At 41.5% G+C, this 16,536-nt stretch overlaps 1 protein-coding gene across 1 annotated transcript in view; it reads right to left on the bottom strand.

The window, feature by feature from the left end:
* ADGRD1 (adhesion G protein-coupled receptor D1) overlaps positions 1-16,536 on the bottom strand; it is a 482,794-nt gene that overhangs the window by 33,465 nt on the left and 432,793 nt on the right. Inside the window, exon 21 of the mRNA XM_043977059.1 lies at positions 8,510-8,601. Coding sequence (XP_043832994.1) covers positions 8,510-8,601 — 92 coding nt within the window. The remainder of the gene's footprint in view (positions 1-8,509; positions 8,602-16,536) is intronic.

The raw sequence follows: 16,536 nt of genomic DNA, 5'->3' as shown, positions 1-16,536 counted from the left end.
TCATTGAAGGAATCAAAATGTGCTTTTAAAGTCGTAAATTGTGTGATACATTAAGAACAAAAAAAAAAATAATGAAATAAAAATAAAATACCAGGATGTTAAAGAGGAACAACTGCAGGCCCGTGACTCTTCAGAGGTTCCTTAATATTGTCAATAATAATAGTGAACGACAACATCAGCAGCAGCAGCATTTACATAAAGCTTTAAAGTGTGAAAAGTTCTTTACAAATATCCCATTTTATTCTCACAACAACCCTGGAAGGTAGGTGCTATTATTATCACCATTTTTCAGATGAGGAAACTGAGGCAGACAGTATTCAAATGACTTGTCCAGGGTCGTGTGCCTTGGAAATATCTAAGGCTGGATTTGAACTCATGTCCCCCTGACTCCTAGTCCAGCCTTCTATCCACTATACCAGCTAGCTGCCTCTAGACCTGCATGAACTAGATGGATTATAAAATGCTAACCGGTTCTAGAGTTGCAAAGGACCTTAGTTAGAAGTCACAGAGACCAAAACCTTCCTTTTGAAGATAAGGAAGCTGACTCCCAGAGAACTTAGATCAATTGGTTAGGGTCACACAGCTCATAAGTAGCAAAGCTGAGATCTGAACCCAGGTCTTGCTCACTGCAAGTTCAGTGCCGTATCCTCCCCGCATTGCATCACCACGGCTACTAAGGCCCCTTCTAAGTCTATTCTGTGAATTTGGCATCTGGTTCAACAATGGCCCAACCAGTAAAGAAAAAACCAAACTAAGCATGTTGTGGGGGATTATAAAGGGTTACAACACTAGACTGGATGAATACTGAGTTCTGCAGCACCAAGCAAAATGATCACCCTGAAACAAGGACTTCAAACAGAAAAAAAAAAAAAAGGGTTCCAGGATTTTTCTAATTATGTTATAATTGCTTTCTTTGTGGCTGGTTGTGATAGCTATCATTTCTGGTTCACCAACTTATGAAGTCTACATTTTACACAAATGATCCTGATTTTTTCCAACTCAATGGCCCATTTCCAAGGAGACAGTGAGAAAGCAGGCAATAAGCCCCCGCCTAGGCCATTTGCTGGGAATGAAGTTAACGAGACTATCTTCAGGACAAATGGGATGCAAAACAGTATACCCTGGAAAGGCAACCCTGTGGGGGCCTGACCAGAGAAGTCTGATTTCAAGCAGAAACTACCCTTGCAGAACAGCAAGAGACTTGAGTTTCTGTTGGCACCCACCAGTATCTATTATGCTGCTTCTTTATTCCCTGAAACTACTATAATTTAGACCCCTCAAAAAAAAACACAGGGACACCTTTTCAGTCTCTGTCTTTGAGAGTCACATCATCTATAACAGGAAAATGATTAGATTCAACGGATGCAAAGACGGAAACCAAGGGAGACATAATTTGTGCTATTTAGATCTCTCCCTGTCTCTCAGACCTTTTTCCTCATTTCTTTTTCCATCATCCTCTCCCCTCTTGGAAGAAAAGAAACCATTTTATTTCTTTATTAAGCACCTACCATGTGCCAGTCACTGTGCTAAGCAATTTACAAATATCTCATTTGATCCTCACAACAACCGTGTGAGGTTAGCAAGATTATGATCTCCATTTTACAATTGAGGACACTGAGGCAGATGAAGGTTAAGTGACTTGCCACAAAGCTAGGAAGTATCTGAGGCAGAATTTGTACTCAGGTCTTCCTGAATCCAAATCCAATGTTCTATCTACTTCACTACCTAGAATGAGTTGATCTTTTCTATCCAGTCATTTGGCAAATGTTGACCATGGATCTACTACATGCAAAGTTGGTTGAGAAACCAAGACGACAAAGACACAGTACCTGACCTTAAGGGACTTATAGTTCAGAATCATAGAAGAGCTAAAAGGGACCTTAGAGGAGATGAAGTACAAATACTACTCATGCTAAAGAAGAGGAAACTGAGGCAGAGTAGTTTAGTGATTTGCCCATATTCATATATCTAGTAAATGTCCCAGGCTGGACATGAACTTTGGCTATGCAGTGGAAAGGATGCCAGGCCTGAAGTCAGGAAAACTCATCTTCCTGAGTTCAAATTCAGCTTGAGATACTTACCAGCTGTGTGACCCTGGGCAAGTCACTTAACCCTGTTTGCCTCAGTTTCCTCATCTGTAAAATGAGCTGGAGAAGGAAATGGCAAACCACTCCAGTATCTCTACCAAGAAAACCCCAAATGGGGTCACGAAGAGTTGGTCATAACTGAAAATGATAGTTAAATGCCTTAACAACATCCTGACTCTAAGTCTAGCATTCGATGCCACCTAATTCCCTGAATAACACAAGACTCTGTGTGATAAGTGTCAAATGAATACTATAAATAAAATACCCTGAATGATGGGAGTCAAGGTAGTATAGCAGAAGCATACTGGATTTGTATTCTCCTATGGCATCTAGGACAGAGTTTTGCACATAGTAGGTAGGCATTGAATAAATATTTATTGGGATGAATTGAGGCATTTCCTTTCAAGCCCTTCCAACTTTTCAGAGAGCACCTGAGAGTTTCCACCAGGATAGCTGCCTGATAAGCTATGGTCTCCCAATGAGCTCCTGACAAGACCCCTGTAATGATAGGGGACTCTGAGGGGCATTCTGTTACCTCCATCAGGTTCTCCCCAACACAATGGGTTTGTTCACTGAAGCTGCCACATTATTCTGGGTGAGGAAGCATGCATGAAGTACCCCCAAATGGATTATTATCATTCTGTGACAATGTCCATTTTGCTCCATATCACTGCCTCCCATGAAGAAACGTGCATCATTCAGCAAGTTGACCCAACATAAGTCAAGCCCTCATCATCTAATATTTTGAGACTATAATTCATTGATGTACTCATGCTGAGCTCAGTAAGAAAATCATTCATCCCCTTCTCTCTATGAACCATGGGGAATGGATGATCTCTCATGGAGAGAAACTCCCTTCTTTGTCCCCATGCCTCTGCATTGCCTGTCTTCCATGTCTGGAAATCCCTGTAATGTAACTTCCACTTCCAAGAACCATTATACCTCTTCTAAATTGAATGTGAGCATTACCCTCTACCTGAGACCTTTCCAGTCCACCAGTTTCTTGGGCCCTTCTTGCCCCCAAAAGACCTTGTATCTATTAGCTACCTAGACAGATAGATAGATGATAGATAATAGACAGATAGACACATAGCCAGATGCAAAGATAGATTGATAGATAGATAAGATTAGATAAATACCCAGAAAGATAGATAGGCTGATAAATGACAGAGATCTAATAGATATAAAATGATCTATCTCTATCACCTATTTATCTATCTGCCTATCTACCTATATTTATATATCTACTATCAATCATCTATTTTTCTATCAATTGTATCTATCAATTATCTGTCTGCTTATACCTCCATCTATCTATTTACTATCAATTGTCTCTATTTATCTGTCTGTCTCTATCAACTTATATTTGAAAAGCTCTTTCAGTTTTGCATAGCATTTTGCACACAACAACCCTCAAGAGGTAAATACTCTAAGGATTCTGTTGTTATATTGCTGGGGCCAGAGTCAGGAAGACCTGAGTTTGAGTCCAGCCTCAGACACTTACTAGCTATGCAACCCTGGGCAAGTCACTTCACTCTGTTTGCCTCAGTTTCCTCATATATAAAATGAGCCGGAGAAAGAAATTAAAAGCCACTCCAGCATCTTTGCCAAGAGAACCCCAAATGGGGTCACGAAGATCCAGACACAACTGAAAACAACTACACAACAACAAAACAACATTTGGCTTTTATAAATGAAATATCTTTCCCTTAGTCACCAAAAGAGCATGTAGCTAAGGTGAGATTCAACCCCAGGTGAGCTGACTCTATCCAGGTTTCGTGGTTTCCAGCCAGACTAGAAAATCTTGAATTCTGAGGAGATAGCATTTCTAGGAAGTGGGAAGCCATTATAGATTTGGATGGTTCTATGCTGACCTTGAAGGGGTCAATGCCAAAGGTCACAGATTTAGAAGTGGACATTCAGAACTGAACCTTAGAAGACGTCGGGTGCGACTACATTCTACAGGTGAGAATACTGAGGTCCAGAGAAAGTGAGTGCCTTGCTCTAAGTCATTGAGGTAATAAGTAATAGAGGCAAGATTTGAACCCATATCCTCTTACACCAAAGGCCTTGCTCTTTCACTCTACTATGTTGGCATCATAATGGGACTTTAGCACATTCAGTTATTCCACTGACATCAAACAGAGGCTGGTGTTCAAATAAACACCTATTTTCCGTGGCCAGACCAGATCCCACTACTGCTTTCTATGGGTTTCTGAAGGCCATGAGACCCTGGCAGCTTGTCATTTTAATTTCTAGTGTTTTGAATTCATTACAGAATAATTGTCTTATAGATTTTTGGTGCAGGCATATTTACTGTTTTCCCTTTCACTTTCGGAAATGATGTAGTGTAACAAAAGTAACTTTAATTATGCTGGTGCCACAGAGAGCTGAAAATTGCTGGCATTTTAGAAATCAGCTGAAGTGTTCCAGGGTGAAAGCAGAAACAAGCATGGCAGATTTATAGGGGAAACATTGACCCATGGGTAGCAACACTGGGAGGTCAGCTAAGTTGGTCTTGGAAATCCCAGGGTCATAGATCTAGAGGCTGAGAGGATATCGGAGGCCATTGAGTCTGAACTTGTCACTTAACAGAGCAGGAAATGGATGTCTGTGAAGGTAAAATGCCTTGCCCCAAGCCACACAAGTAGGAAGCTCCATCATCTGGATTTGAGTTTGGGTCATAGGATTAGAAAATCATAGGATCTAAGAGCTGAAAGGGACCGTAATGGTCACTGAATTCAACTCAACCATTAAAGCAATTTCCAGTATAACATTCCCCGGCATCTGCTCAGAGACCTCCCAGGAATGAGAAGCCACCACCTCTCTAGGCAGCCCATCTAACTTTTGGCCAAGTTCTAACTGTTAGGAAAATTTTCCCCCTTCACATCAAGGTGAAATTTGCCTCTTTGCAACACTGCAAAATGACAGCTTTATATCTGAAAAAAGACCTCAGAAGTCAATCAATTCAATCAACTCATTTTATAGATGATGAAACTGAGGCCAAAGAAGCTCATTGACTTGCCCATGGCCAATAGTCAATGATTATTACTATCCACTATGTGCCAGGCACTATGCTAAGTAAGTACATAGGATCTAACTATGAAAACAGAAAATTTCTGCCCTCAAGGAGCCCAGTTGTGCAACTAGTAATTATGGGAGGCAAGATATGAACCCAGGTCTTCTTGATGCTAAGCTCAAAGCTCAATCCTCTGCACAATGCTGTTCTTCCACTTATTGCTTCTGGTTCTGCTCTCTGGAGCCAAAAAAGAGTAAATCAAGTCCCTTCTCCATATGACCACCCGTCAAATCCTTGAAGACAGCTCTCCTATTCCCCTGAATCATCTCTTCTCCCAAGCTAATTTCATATAGTTCTTTTGACTAATCAGCATACAACTTAAGATCAAGGCTCTTCACACTCCTGGCTGGCTGCCTGGCTGCCAGTGGACACTCTCCCCCTTCCCAATGTCCTTCTTAAGCCATAGAGCCCAAGACTGTACTGAATCCAATACTCTAGATGAGGTCTGACAAAAGCTGAGCACACTAAGACTAGCTTCCTATTTCTGTAGCAGCAGCAGTAACTTCTCCTTTTCCTTCTCCTCCTTCTTCTCCTTCTTCTTCTCCTCCTCCTTCTCCTTCTTCTCCTTCTCCTCCTTCTCCTTCTTATTTTTCTTATTTTGTTGAGTTGTTTTCAGTCATTTCCAACTCTTCATGACCCCATTCGGGGTTTGCTTAGCAAAGACACTGAAGTTGTTTGTCTTTTCCTTCTCCAGCTCATTTTACAGATGAAGAAACTGAGGCAAACAAGGTTAAGTGAATTGCTCAGAGTCACACAGCTAATAAGCATCTGAGGCCAGATTTTAACTCAGGTCTTCCTGACTCTAGGCCTAGAGCTCTGTCCACTATAGCTAGGCCTTTATCAATGGATCCTCAGATAGCCTTCATTTTAGGGCTGCCGACCCACTCATATCAAGCCTTCCAACCCCTAAAACCTTCAAATATTTCTTAGACAAACTGCTATTTAACTAGGCCTCCTTTATCCCCATTTATGAAGCTGATTGTTTTTGTGCCCAAGTGTTAGAGTTTACATTGATCCCTATTAAATTTAATCTTATTAATTTCAAATCAATGCCCTGGGGCCTGAAGAGATCTCTTTTGGATCCATCTCAGCTTTGTGTACATGTGATGAACGCACCATCTATGCCTTGATCCACATCACTGATAAAAAGGTGGATGAGCAGGAGAAGGGGCCAAGGCCAAGCACAGATCCCTTTGACACATCTCTTGCCATATTTACAATGAACCACTAACAAGCAGCCAGCCAGCTACTATAATTGCTCAGTCCATATCTCTCCATCTTCTCCATAAAAACCATAGGGAATGATTTATCAAACTCTTTGCTAAAAATGAGGCAAAGTAAATTCACAACATTTCCTTAATGTACTAGTTTGGTAACCCTTTCAAAATAAAAAGAGGAAATGAGTATGGCATAAAGGGGCAGGGCTCTTTCCTCTCCAACTTTCTGCCTCTATTCCCTGGTCCCCTTCTTGCCCCTTCATTTAACCAATGGCTACCACCAGGACTCAGTGGCCCTCTGACCTCCCTGACCTCCCCCTTCTCCTGCTCACCCACCTTGTCCCCCCAATCATTCACACGAGCTGTCAGGTAAGGTTTACATGAGTTATTTCCTTCTCATCAGAATTTTAAGTCTACCTATTTATTCCCTTATTCTGGGGAGTGTGCATCCTAAGACTCTCACTGTGGAATGAAAAGATTCATATCTCTGTATGCATGTGTGTTGGGAGCTATTGGGAGACAAAGAAACTGAAGTTTCCCATGGGTCTTCCTCTCACAAGGTCAGCTCTCTTGAATATCTGTGGCCAACCCCACACCTGTTGTGAAAAGCCATACGGCATGTGGGCTCAAAACGTGGTACCAAAATGGTCTCAGGCTGTGATGATGACAATGTCTGTCAATAATTATTCCTGAGAGGCAGATTTCCCCTTCTCCCCCAAAAAAGGAAGTCAGGAGACCTGAATTCTAGTCCTCCCATTGTTGTAATTCAGCCTCTTCAAACATGTCAGACTCTCTGTGATCCTGTTTGTGGTTTTCTTGGCAAAGATACTAGTGTTAGGGCTAAAATCTAGCTAGTCTGTCTAAAATATCTAATGAGTGGTCGCCAATAAATTATAAGCTTTAGTAAGAGTTAGGCTTTTAAGCATTTATTAAGGAGAATGAGAATTTGGTAAAGAGAGAAAGGCCTACATTCATCTATCTATTAAAGGGAGAGCACATTTCTAGCTCCCTTCTCCACCAGAGTCTTCACAAAAGAGCGCGAGTCAGAGCACCAGGCTCCCCCTTCTTCCTCCCACAAGCCAACGTCACTTCCTGATGCCAAAGAAAAGACGCATGGTCTTGCCCTCAAAGACCTTCACCTCATGGTGGAGCTTTTCTACAGTAAGTCTCCAGCAGGTGGCGTCATTCCAATCATTACACTAGAGTCGTTTGCCATTTCCTTCTCCAGCTCATTTTACAGATGAGGAAAGTGAAGTAGATAGAGTGAAGTGACTTGCCCAGGATCACACAGCTAGTAAGTATCTAAGGCTGCATTTGAACTCAGGTCTTCCTGACTTCAGACAGGATGCTTTATGAACTATACCACCTAGCTGTCCTACATCTCCCACAGCATAATTCAAGTCCCGACTCTTTAGTATTCAGCCACCTCTTTCATGAAATGAGGAAGCGGGCTACATGATATCTGAGGCCCTTGGAGGATGACAAAAAAAGGAGGATGAAGAGGACAGAGATGAGGAGGAGGAGGAGAAGAAAAGAAGAAGAAGAGGAAGAAGAAGAAGAAGAAGAAGAGGAAGAAGAAGAAGAGGAAGGAAGGAAGGAAATAGCATTTATATTTTAAGGTTTGTTATATTAGAGGCAAATTAGCATGATGCATTCAAAGTCAGGATGAACTGGATTTAAATCCTGCTTCTGATGCCTATTAGTTATTTGGGCTCACTTGGCCTCTCTGAAGCTCAGTTTTCCTATCTGTAAAATGGAAATAAACAGAACCTACCCTATTGGGATAAAGTGAGAATCAAATAATATGATGTAAGTATTCAAAAAACCTCACATTGCTATATAAATGTGAGCTGTGACAAAGGGCAGTGTTTTCCCAGTCACCAAGCTTTATCTTGCCTGTTTGGCCAATTAGTTCTCACCACTGTCACAGGAGGTAGCCAGAGAAGGGCATATTATTCTCACTTTACTGGTGTGGAAACTAGAGGCGGAAGTGACTTGGCCACAGACACATAGTTAGCAATGAACCAGACTGGGAACAGGACAGAATCTAGGTCTCCTAACTCCCCAGCTTGAATCCCTGAAGTATTGAAGTGCTTTCACATGAATATCACAGAGACAGGACTTACTTAAAACCATTTGCCTCTCCATGGACCTTGTAGTTCTCTGCGCTGATCCTGGAGATGACTCTGGTCACAGCAATGAGAATGCCAATGTTGACCTGCCCAACAAGAACCAACAAGAAAAAGTCAGAACACAAATTATGCCGGGAATGCGCACATTCACTCTAGTCATTGACTACAAGGGAGGGCTTATTCTTGAGGCAGGAGAGGTGAGGAGTTTGTTGAGGCATGATAATGAGGCAAACCCAAAGGGAAGGGAGATGTGTTCAATTGTATTGCTATCTTTCCTCTTCATATCACCTCTGTTTCTTGGTAGAGTCCTTCTCCTTCTTAGAAGAAAGAGAAGAAAGAAGAAAATGAAAATGAAAATAACGTTAACACTAATAAAAATACAGAGAAGACAGGAGGAAACCCAGACAGAAAGGAAAATTGTGTTATTTTTGTGCTAAATTTCTTAGGCAAACACCCTCTCATACACAGTCACACATATACACACATTCACACACACACACATATTCATACACGCTCATACACGTACGCATTCTCAAATACATACACATATTCACACGCTCATACACAAAAACACATTCACACACTCACATATACATATACACATTCACACACATTCATACATACATACCCTATAGAAGAAAGGTTCTTTCACACACAAGTCTTTGTTCTGTTCTTCTTTATACAATGAAGCATTTTGCCCATGATTATTAAGTTTATGAATTTATTTTAAAGAAACCTTTTTGGGGCAGCTGGGGGTGCAGTGGATAAAGCGATGACCCTGGATGTAGAAGGACCTGAGTGCAAATCCAGACTCAGACACTTGACACTTACTAGTTGTGTGACCCTGGGCAAGTCACTTAACTCTCATTGACTCGCAAAAAAAAAAATCTTTTTAAACAAAAGATGGCAAGACTTAATTCTGAATGGAGTCCAGCTGTAACCACAGACCCTGCCCACTAGAAGCCAACTCCTGATGGCTCATGTGGGAGCAAGGGTCTCTGCTAACTCCAGAAGGGACTCTTTAAAGTAAAAAGGTTCCTAAGCAAATGGTGAACACAGCAAGGTCTTCCTATGCTGAGTCCATGACCACTGCCTTCCTCCTCCCCCAGCACCAAAAATAAAAAAAACAAGAAAACAGACAAACACAAAGTTGCCGAAGGGCCTCATTTCTGCTGCCTCCACAAAAAATTCAAGGGGACAGGGAGTGAAGTCCTGGTTGGAGCATAAATTCTGGGTCCCACCATCACCATGACCACCATCACTAGTCATTTCAGAATGAAAAATTAAGAGCTTCCCCCTGAGAATAATCGTCTCCTTTCTCTTCCTTCAAATCTCAAATAAAATCCTACCCCCTGCAAGAAGCCTTTCCCACTCCCCCTTCATGTTAGCCCTGCCCCTTGAGATTATCTCAATTTGGTTTGTAGAGATAGAGAAAGAAAGAGAGGGGTGGGGATGGAGATGGATAGAAGTATAGATGATAGAGAAAGGTGATATAGCTGTAGATATAGGTATAAATATAGATACTATATAGTTTACACAGTGGTTTTTTTGCATGTTGTCTCCCACCCCACTCCCCTTCCTTGGACTGCAGGCTCCTTTTTTTTCCTTTAGCCCATAGTAGGATGCCTGGCACATAGTTGGTGCATAATAAATGCTTGTTGACTTGACTTGCTTGAATGTTAGAGTTAAAGATCAAAGGGGTTGGAAATTGTGGATTGATAACTAGATCTAAGGTCACTGAGACTAAAAAGGATGAAAATCAACACAAAGCTTCCCAAGGACCTCAATCCTGCTAGTTGGGGGAGGGGGGCACTTGACTCCGGGGAGCTATCAGGTAGAACACAACCGGAGATAATGGGAATCCAGGACTTCATGGACCACATGTGCAGACACTAAAGATGACTTCCCTATGGCTAACATTGACAGCAGTAAATTGAAATAATAATAATAACTATCATTTAAGGTTTGCAAAGCACTTTACAATTGTTATCTCATTTTATTCTTACAATAACCCTGGGAGGTAGATGTTATAACTGTGAGGAAATTAAAGCAGTCAGTGGTCAAGTGTCTTGCCCAGAGACAAACAGCTGCTAAATATCAGAGACAGATCTAGATCTCATCTCCCTAACTCATGTTGCAGAGCTCTACACACTGAACCACACATAGGAGAGAGAAGAAGGAAATTTCCATCAAGACCAGCTTGTGTATACATACACACACACACACACACACACACACACACACACACACACACACACACACACACACGGTGTTTAAAACTATATGTGGTCGGGGGCAGCTAGATGGCGCAGTGGATAAAGCACCAGCCCTGGGGTCAGGAGTACCTGAGTTCAAATCCGGCCTCAGACACTTGACACTTACTAGGTGTGTGACCGTGGGCAAGTCACTTAACCCCCACTGCCCCGCAAAAAAAAACAAAAAAAACCTATATGTGGTCGCCTCATTTCTGTCCCAAGTTTGAGGAAAATTAGCTGGGGTTTCTAATATAGTGCTACTTATAAATTAGAAGCTTTAGCACCAGTTTGGGGGCATTAAGCATTTATTAAAGTGTATTAGATATTAGTAAAGAGAGATAACACATGGCTCAGAAAGTTAGGAAAGCATAGCTAGGATCTAGGAGAGAAGAGAGAAAAAGGCACCACCACCTAAGAGTCTCAGGCCAAAAAGAAAGTCCCTATGCCACCGAAGCTTATGAGAGGTGGTCCCCACACACCACTCCAAGCTAATTGGCCACCATCACCCAAATCCATTGGTTCACTGGACTTGAGGATGCTCCATGAGTAGAACATGCTGAGCTCAGAGTTCAGAGAACACTTCCCCCAAGGGCCAGGCCTTCAGGTAGGTATGTTTCCTATCAAGTTAACTCCAAGTGAGTCGATCAGCAAAGTCAATCCAATCAATCTTAATATAATCCCCTTGAGCAGGGCCTCTGAACATCCCAAAACCAATTATTTTCTCATACACACACTTAGAGAAGTCATATTTTCAATATATCACAAACCTGACTCATAGAAACCTTAAAAAAGAATCTTACATTCAAGGAAATTCGATTTTATCAAAAACAAGTCAAATCCTCCTCTTGAATAGATTTACCCCTAAGTTAGAAAAAATATTTTCTGGGCCTTTTAAGAGCAATGAGGTTGGAAGCTGTGACACATCAGGGAGAGTTCAAAGGCTCGGCTGTCGTCCTGATGAACTCCATGAGAAAAAGTGAGCCAGAGTCTGGGAGCCTGAGTCAAAGCAGAGAGCTTGCCTTTGTAAATGTCTTTTATTTTGCCTGTCTGGTGACACACACCCACGTACACACACACATTCACAGACACACACACACATATATACATATGCACATATGTATATATATACGTACACATATGACTTCAGGGTGACTCCGGGCAAACTCTCTGAGCCTTAGTTTACTCATCTGCAAATTGTGGCAGACTGGTACAGTAGATAGAGCACTGGGCCTGACTGGAATCAGGAAGAAGAGTTCAAATCCACCCTCAGATACTTACTGGCTATGTAACCCTAGGTAAGTCACTTCCCCCTGTGTGCCTCAGTTTCCTCATCTGTAAAACAAGCTGGAAAAGGAAATGGCAAACCACTCCAGTATCTTTACCAAGAAAACCCACAGAGGGTCATGAAGAGTTGGACTTTACTGTAAATGATTAAATAATAACAACATTAGGGATACCTCTGTCATACTGTAAAGTAATGATTTCAATATTTCAGAAAGGGAATGAAACCCTACACACACACACACACACACACACACACACACACACACACACACACACACACACACACAATACACACACGCACAACAAAAAAGTATATTCATTACGAGGGGCACAGTTTTATGTTTTTAACTTGCCCCTTTCTTTGCTGACCTCAAAGAGGACAATAGCTGTCTTTGCTTTGTTGCCAATAGCCATCTGCTTTAATGTCAGGGGAAGGAAGGGAGATCAAACATATCAATAAATAAAACCAGGGAGGCCAAGGATATTAAAGTAGACATGTTTATGGAATGGTAGGTTTTTGAGTCCTACATAATTCTGTCTCGTGCTTTGTGTAATATGCGTGATTTTTAGACAACATTGGGAGGCTTACTGGAGCAAAAAATTGAAGAACTCACCATTCATTTCGGTTCAGTTCAGCTCTTTAAACCTATATTAAGCATCTACATACTAAGCAAAAGCTTAACTGGGGTGTGCTAATAGGGCAGCTAGGTGACGCCCTAGTGCATAGCGTGCCTATGTCCTAGAGTCAGGAAGACTCATCTTCCTGAGTTCAAATCTAGCATTAGACACCTATGAGATGTATGACCCTAAGCAAGTCATTTGATCCTGTTTGCCTCAGTTTCCTCATCTGTCAAATGAGCCAGAGAAGGAAATGGCAAACCATTACAGTATCTTTGCCAAGAAAACTCCAAATAGGGTCACAAAGAGTCAGATACAACTGAAAGGACTGAACAACAACAACAAAATAGGGATGGACATTGCCCCAGAGCAAAGAAATTTAGAGGTGATAATAAGTAGGCTCAAATATGAGTTTAGCACGTAGAATAATTAGTTGAAATAGGAAATCATCACACATGTGACTTCCTTCTTCTCCACTGAAACTTCTGCACATTGTTATTTCCCCAGCATCCTCCTTACTGTTTCCAGGGTCTACCCTGTCCCTATTCCTTCAATTGAATCAAAGATTTCTCCTTATTCCTTTGGCCTGCTCACCAATAATAACAACAGGTCATAATTCTGGTCCTGGAGCCAAAGTTTGACTAAGTCTCCATTGGCATCCCCAGTTCTATGACCTTCTGTGTGAATGTAGGTTTCAATAAGAAGCATCCAGGCATTTAAATGTAGGCCTTCATGGTCTATCCTTCTCTAGCTCCTTGGTATCTGTACTAACCTTCCATTGACTCAGGGAGCAGAAATTCAGAGAAAATTGTTTAGCCGATCTCTACTCTGCTGCAGAAGGCAGAGTAGAGAGTTTTTGATGTTGGCCCCAGCAGAAATATCTAGAAAATGAAAAGGACTCAGGAAATGATCGACAAAAAGGGGAAGAACAAGGGATCCTCATCACCCTCTCTGGTGCCACGGGTGGCAAAGGGAAGGAGGAAGCTTCCCCATTCAAAGTAGGGCAATCAAAAGGAAGACTGTTTGTCAGAACACTTGGATTAAATGGAAAGGGGAAAAATAGGAAGAAGGGAAATTTTCTATCTTTCTTTTTAGTTCTGAGAGGAAGTTGCACACTTAGAGCAAATCCCATAGAACAAGGTTATCTTTTGTACTCAATTCTAAGAATCATGATGGGACAGAGTAGAAGGCAGGGGTGTGCTGGTAAATGTTTAATAACCTGGTCTCCCTCTGAAAAAATGTATCAGGGCACATTTTTATATTTATTCTTCATTCTTAACATTTTCTCCACCACTTTTTTACATCTAGATAATCACCAAAACAAAATAAGTCAAGCCCTTTATTGTAGCATCTGTCCATTTCTGATTTCTGAGGTATAAATGCTCACAATGAAAATTTCATAATCACCTCTTAAGAGCCAGTATGAGCTGACTGCAGTATATATACTCCTGGCAGCAAGTCAATGAAAAGGAATAAGGAGGCAGTCAGGTGGTATAGTGGAGAAAGCACCAAGTCTGGAGTCAGGAAGATAAGAGTTCGAATCTGGGATCAGACGTCTACTACTACGTCTGACGCTGGTCAAGTTATTTAACTTTTGTTTGCTTCTGTTTTCTCAACTATAAAGTGGGGATAATAGCCTCTACTGAGCAGAGTTGTAGTAAGGGTAAAATGAGATAATAATTGTAAAGTGCTCAGCACAGTGCCTGGCACATAGTAAGCTCTATATAAGCAGTAGTAGTAGTAGTAGTTGTTGTTGTTGTAGTGATAGTGGTGGTAGTGGTGGTGGTATTAGTAGTAGTAGTAGTAGCAGCAGCAGCAGTAACAGCAGTAGCAGTAGTAGTAATTGTTATGTTATTATATCTATAGCATCTCCTCCACATGGTTTCTGGCACGTTTTCCCTAAAGTATTAGTCTAACCATGTCACTCTCTTGGTTAATAAATGCCAATGGCTCCCTATTGCCTTGAGGAGCAAATATAAGCTCCTCAGTTTGTCATTAAAAGCTCCACAACTTGGCACCTTCCTACCTTTCAGTCTTCTTACACATTACTCCCATCCAAAAAATAAAAATGAGATAACAACTGTAAGGTGCTTGGCACAACACCTGGCATATACTAGGTGTCTAATTAATGATTATTCCCTTCCTCCTCCCTCTTTGTACATGCTATGGTCCAGCCACACTGGCCTTTTTGCTATTAATCACACACAACATTCCAGTCATCTGTGATCTCTGGGCTATTGTTCTGATTGTTCTTCATGCCTGGATCATTCTCCCTCCTTGCCTCAGGCTCTTGAAAGCCCTGTGTGTTTTTTCAAGAATCATTTCAAGAGCCCCCTCCATAAGTCCTTTTTTGGTTCCCCTGGAAGCTAATGCCATTCCTGTAGAGTTGCCTTCATATAAGTCTTCCCTATAGTTCTATATGTGTTGTATATATTTCAGTATATGTAGATGTGGGGCAGCTAGGTGGTGCAGTGGATAGAACATCAGCCTTTGAGTCAGGAGGACCTGAGTTCAAATCTCACCTCAGACACTTACTAGCTGTGTGACCCTGGGCAAGTCACTTAACCCCAATTGCCTTAAACATCCAGGGCCATCTCCAGTCATCCTGATCTATATCTTACTACTGGACCCAGATGGCTCTGGAGGAGAGAGTGAGGTTGGTGACCTTACACAGCCTTCCCTCATTTAAATCCAACTCAGTACAAGTCATGACATCACCCTGATGTCATGGTCCTCTTGGAGAATGAAGGACAACCAATATATATACATGTTGTCTCCCCTGTTAGAGCATAAGTTCCTTGAGGGGAGGGAATATTTTATATTTGCTTTTCTATCTCCAGTGCCTAACAGTGCCTACCATATGATAGCCAAATAATAAATGATTTATTAATTCATTAATTTGTATCCTATTCACTCAAGACCTTTAATTCCATAGTTTACATAGCCAGAACCAACAAGGATTTGCGTGCATGTGTGTGCCTGGGGTGAACGTGGTACATCTTTCCCCCATCCCAACTGATATACATCCTGATGGGGAAAAAGCTTACCCAGGGCAAACATGGATTTTCCATGCAGTTAAAGGGGCCTGGGTGAGCAGAAGCTGAAGTACATGCATAGTTGTACTATTAGCACCCTCCAAATTTATAGCTCTAGGACCACACTCTAATGTCCCCACCTTAGCTATGCTTCTAGAATTAGCATATCCAAACTTCACCATTTGATATTAATGGTAGAGGTTATAATTCCTACTTCCTAAAATACTATGTGGCCTTGAGCTGCATACTTTATTATTTTCTGCTACTCTGTCTCTGCTATTTAAAAAGAAAAAGGAAAAAGCAAGGATGATTAGAACAGACTTGGGAGAGAGGTTCACACTAAGGCATTATTCATAATAAATTACTATAAACTGTTTTGCAAACATAAAAAAGCTTACAAGTGATTAATAAGGAACCATGCACCCTTAATTGCCTTTCAGTCCCTGTATTTAAAAGCTGGAATGAAATATTTCAATAGGGTTGAACTGTTTGCATTACACGCTGTTAGGATTCATTCTTGAATCTATTTCTCAAAATATTCTGCAGGTTCCTTGGGCTCAGTCTATTCTCATTTCATTTTGCATGTGAACCCCCCCCCACCCCACCCCCGGCCTTGTTCAACTGAGAAAATTTGCTACGGCATTAGGGAACAAGAGGCATAGCTAAATGCAGTCACCCATTCCACATAGCTGTGTAATTATACTGAGAGATAATGGCAGCCATGAAACCAGTCTGAGATTTCATGGAGAAAAAAATTAAAGAAGGGAAAGTAGAAGAGCCTATGTCTGACCCTCTTTGTTCCATGTTTATTGCTTGGGTTAGATCCTAT

Source organism: Dromiciops gliroides, chromosome 1 (assembly GCF_019393635.1).
Source record: "Dromiciops gliroides isolate mDroGli1 chromosome 1, mDroGli1.pri, whole genome shotgun sequence".
Classification (NCBI taxonomy): Eukaryota; Metazoa; Chordata; class Mammalia; order Microbiotheria; family Microbiotheriidae; genus Dromiciops; species Dromiciops gliroides.
The sequence above is the reverse complement of the archived record's forward strand: the minus strand, read 5'-3'. Positions and strand labels throughout refer to the sequence as shown.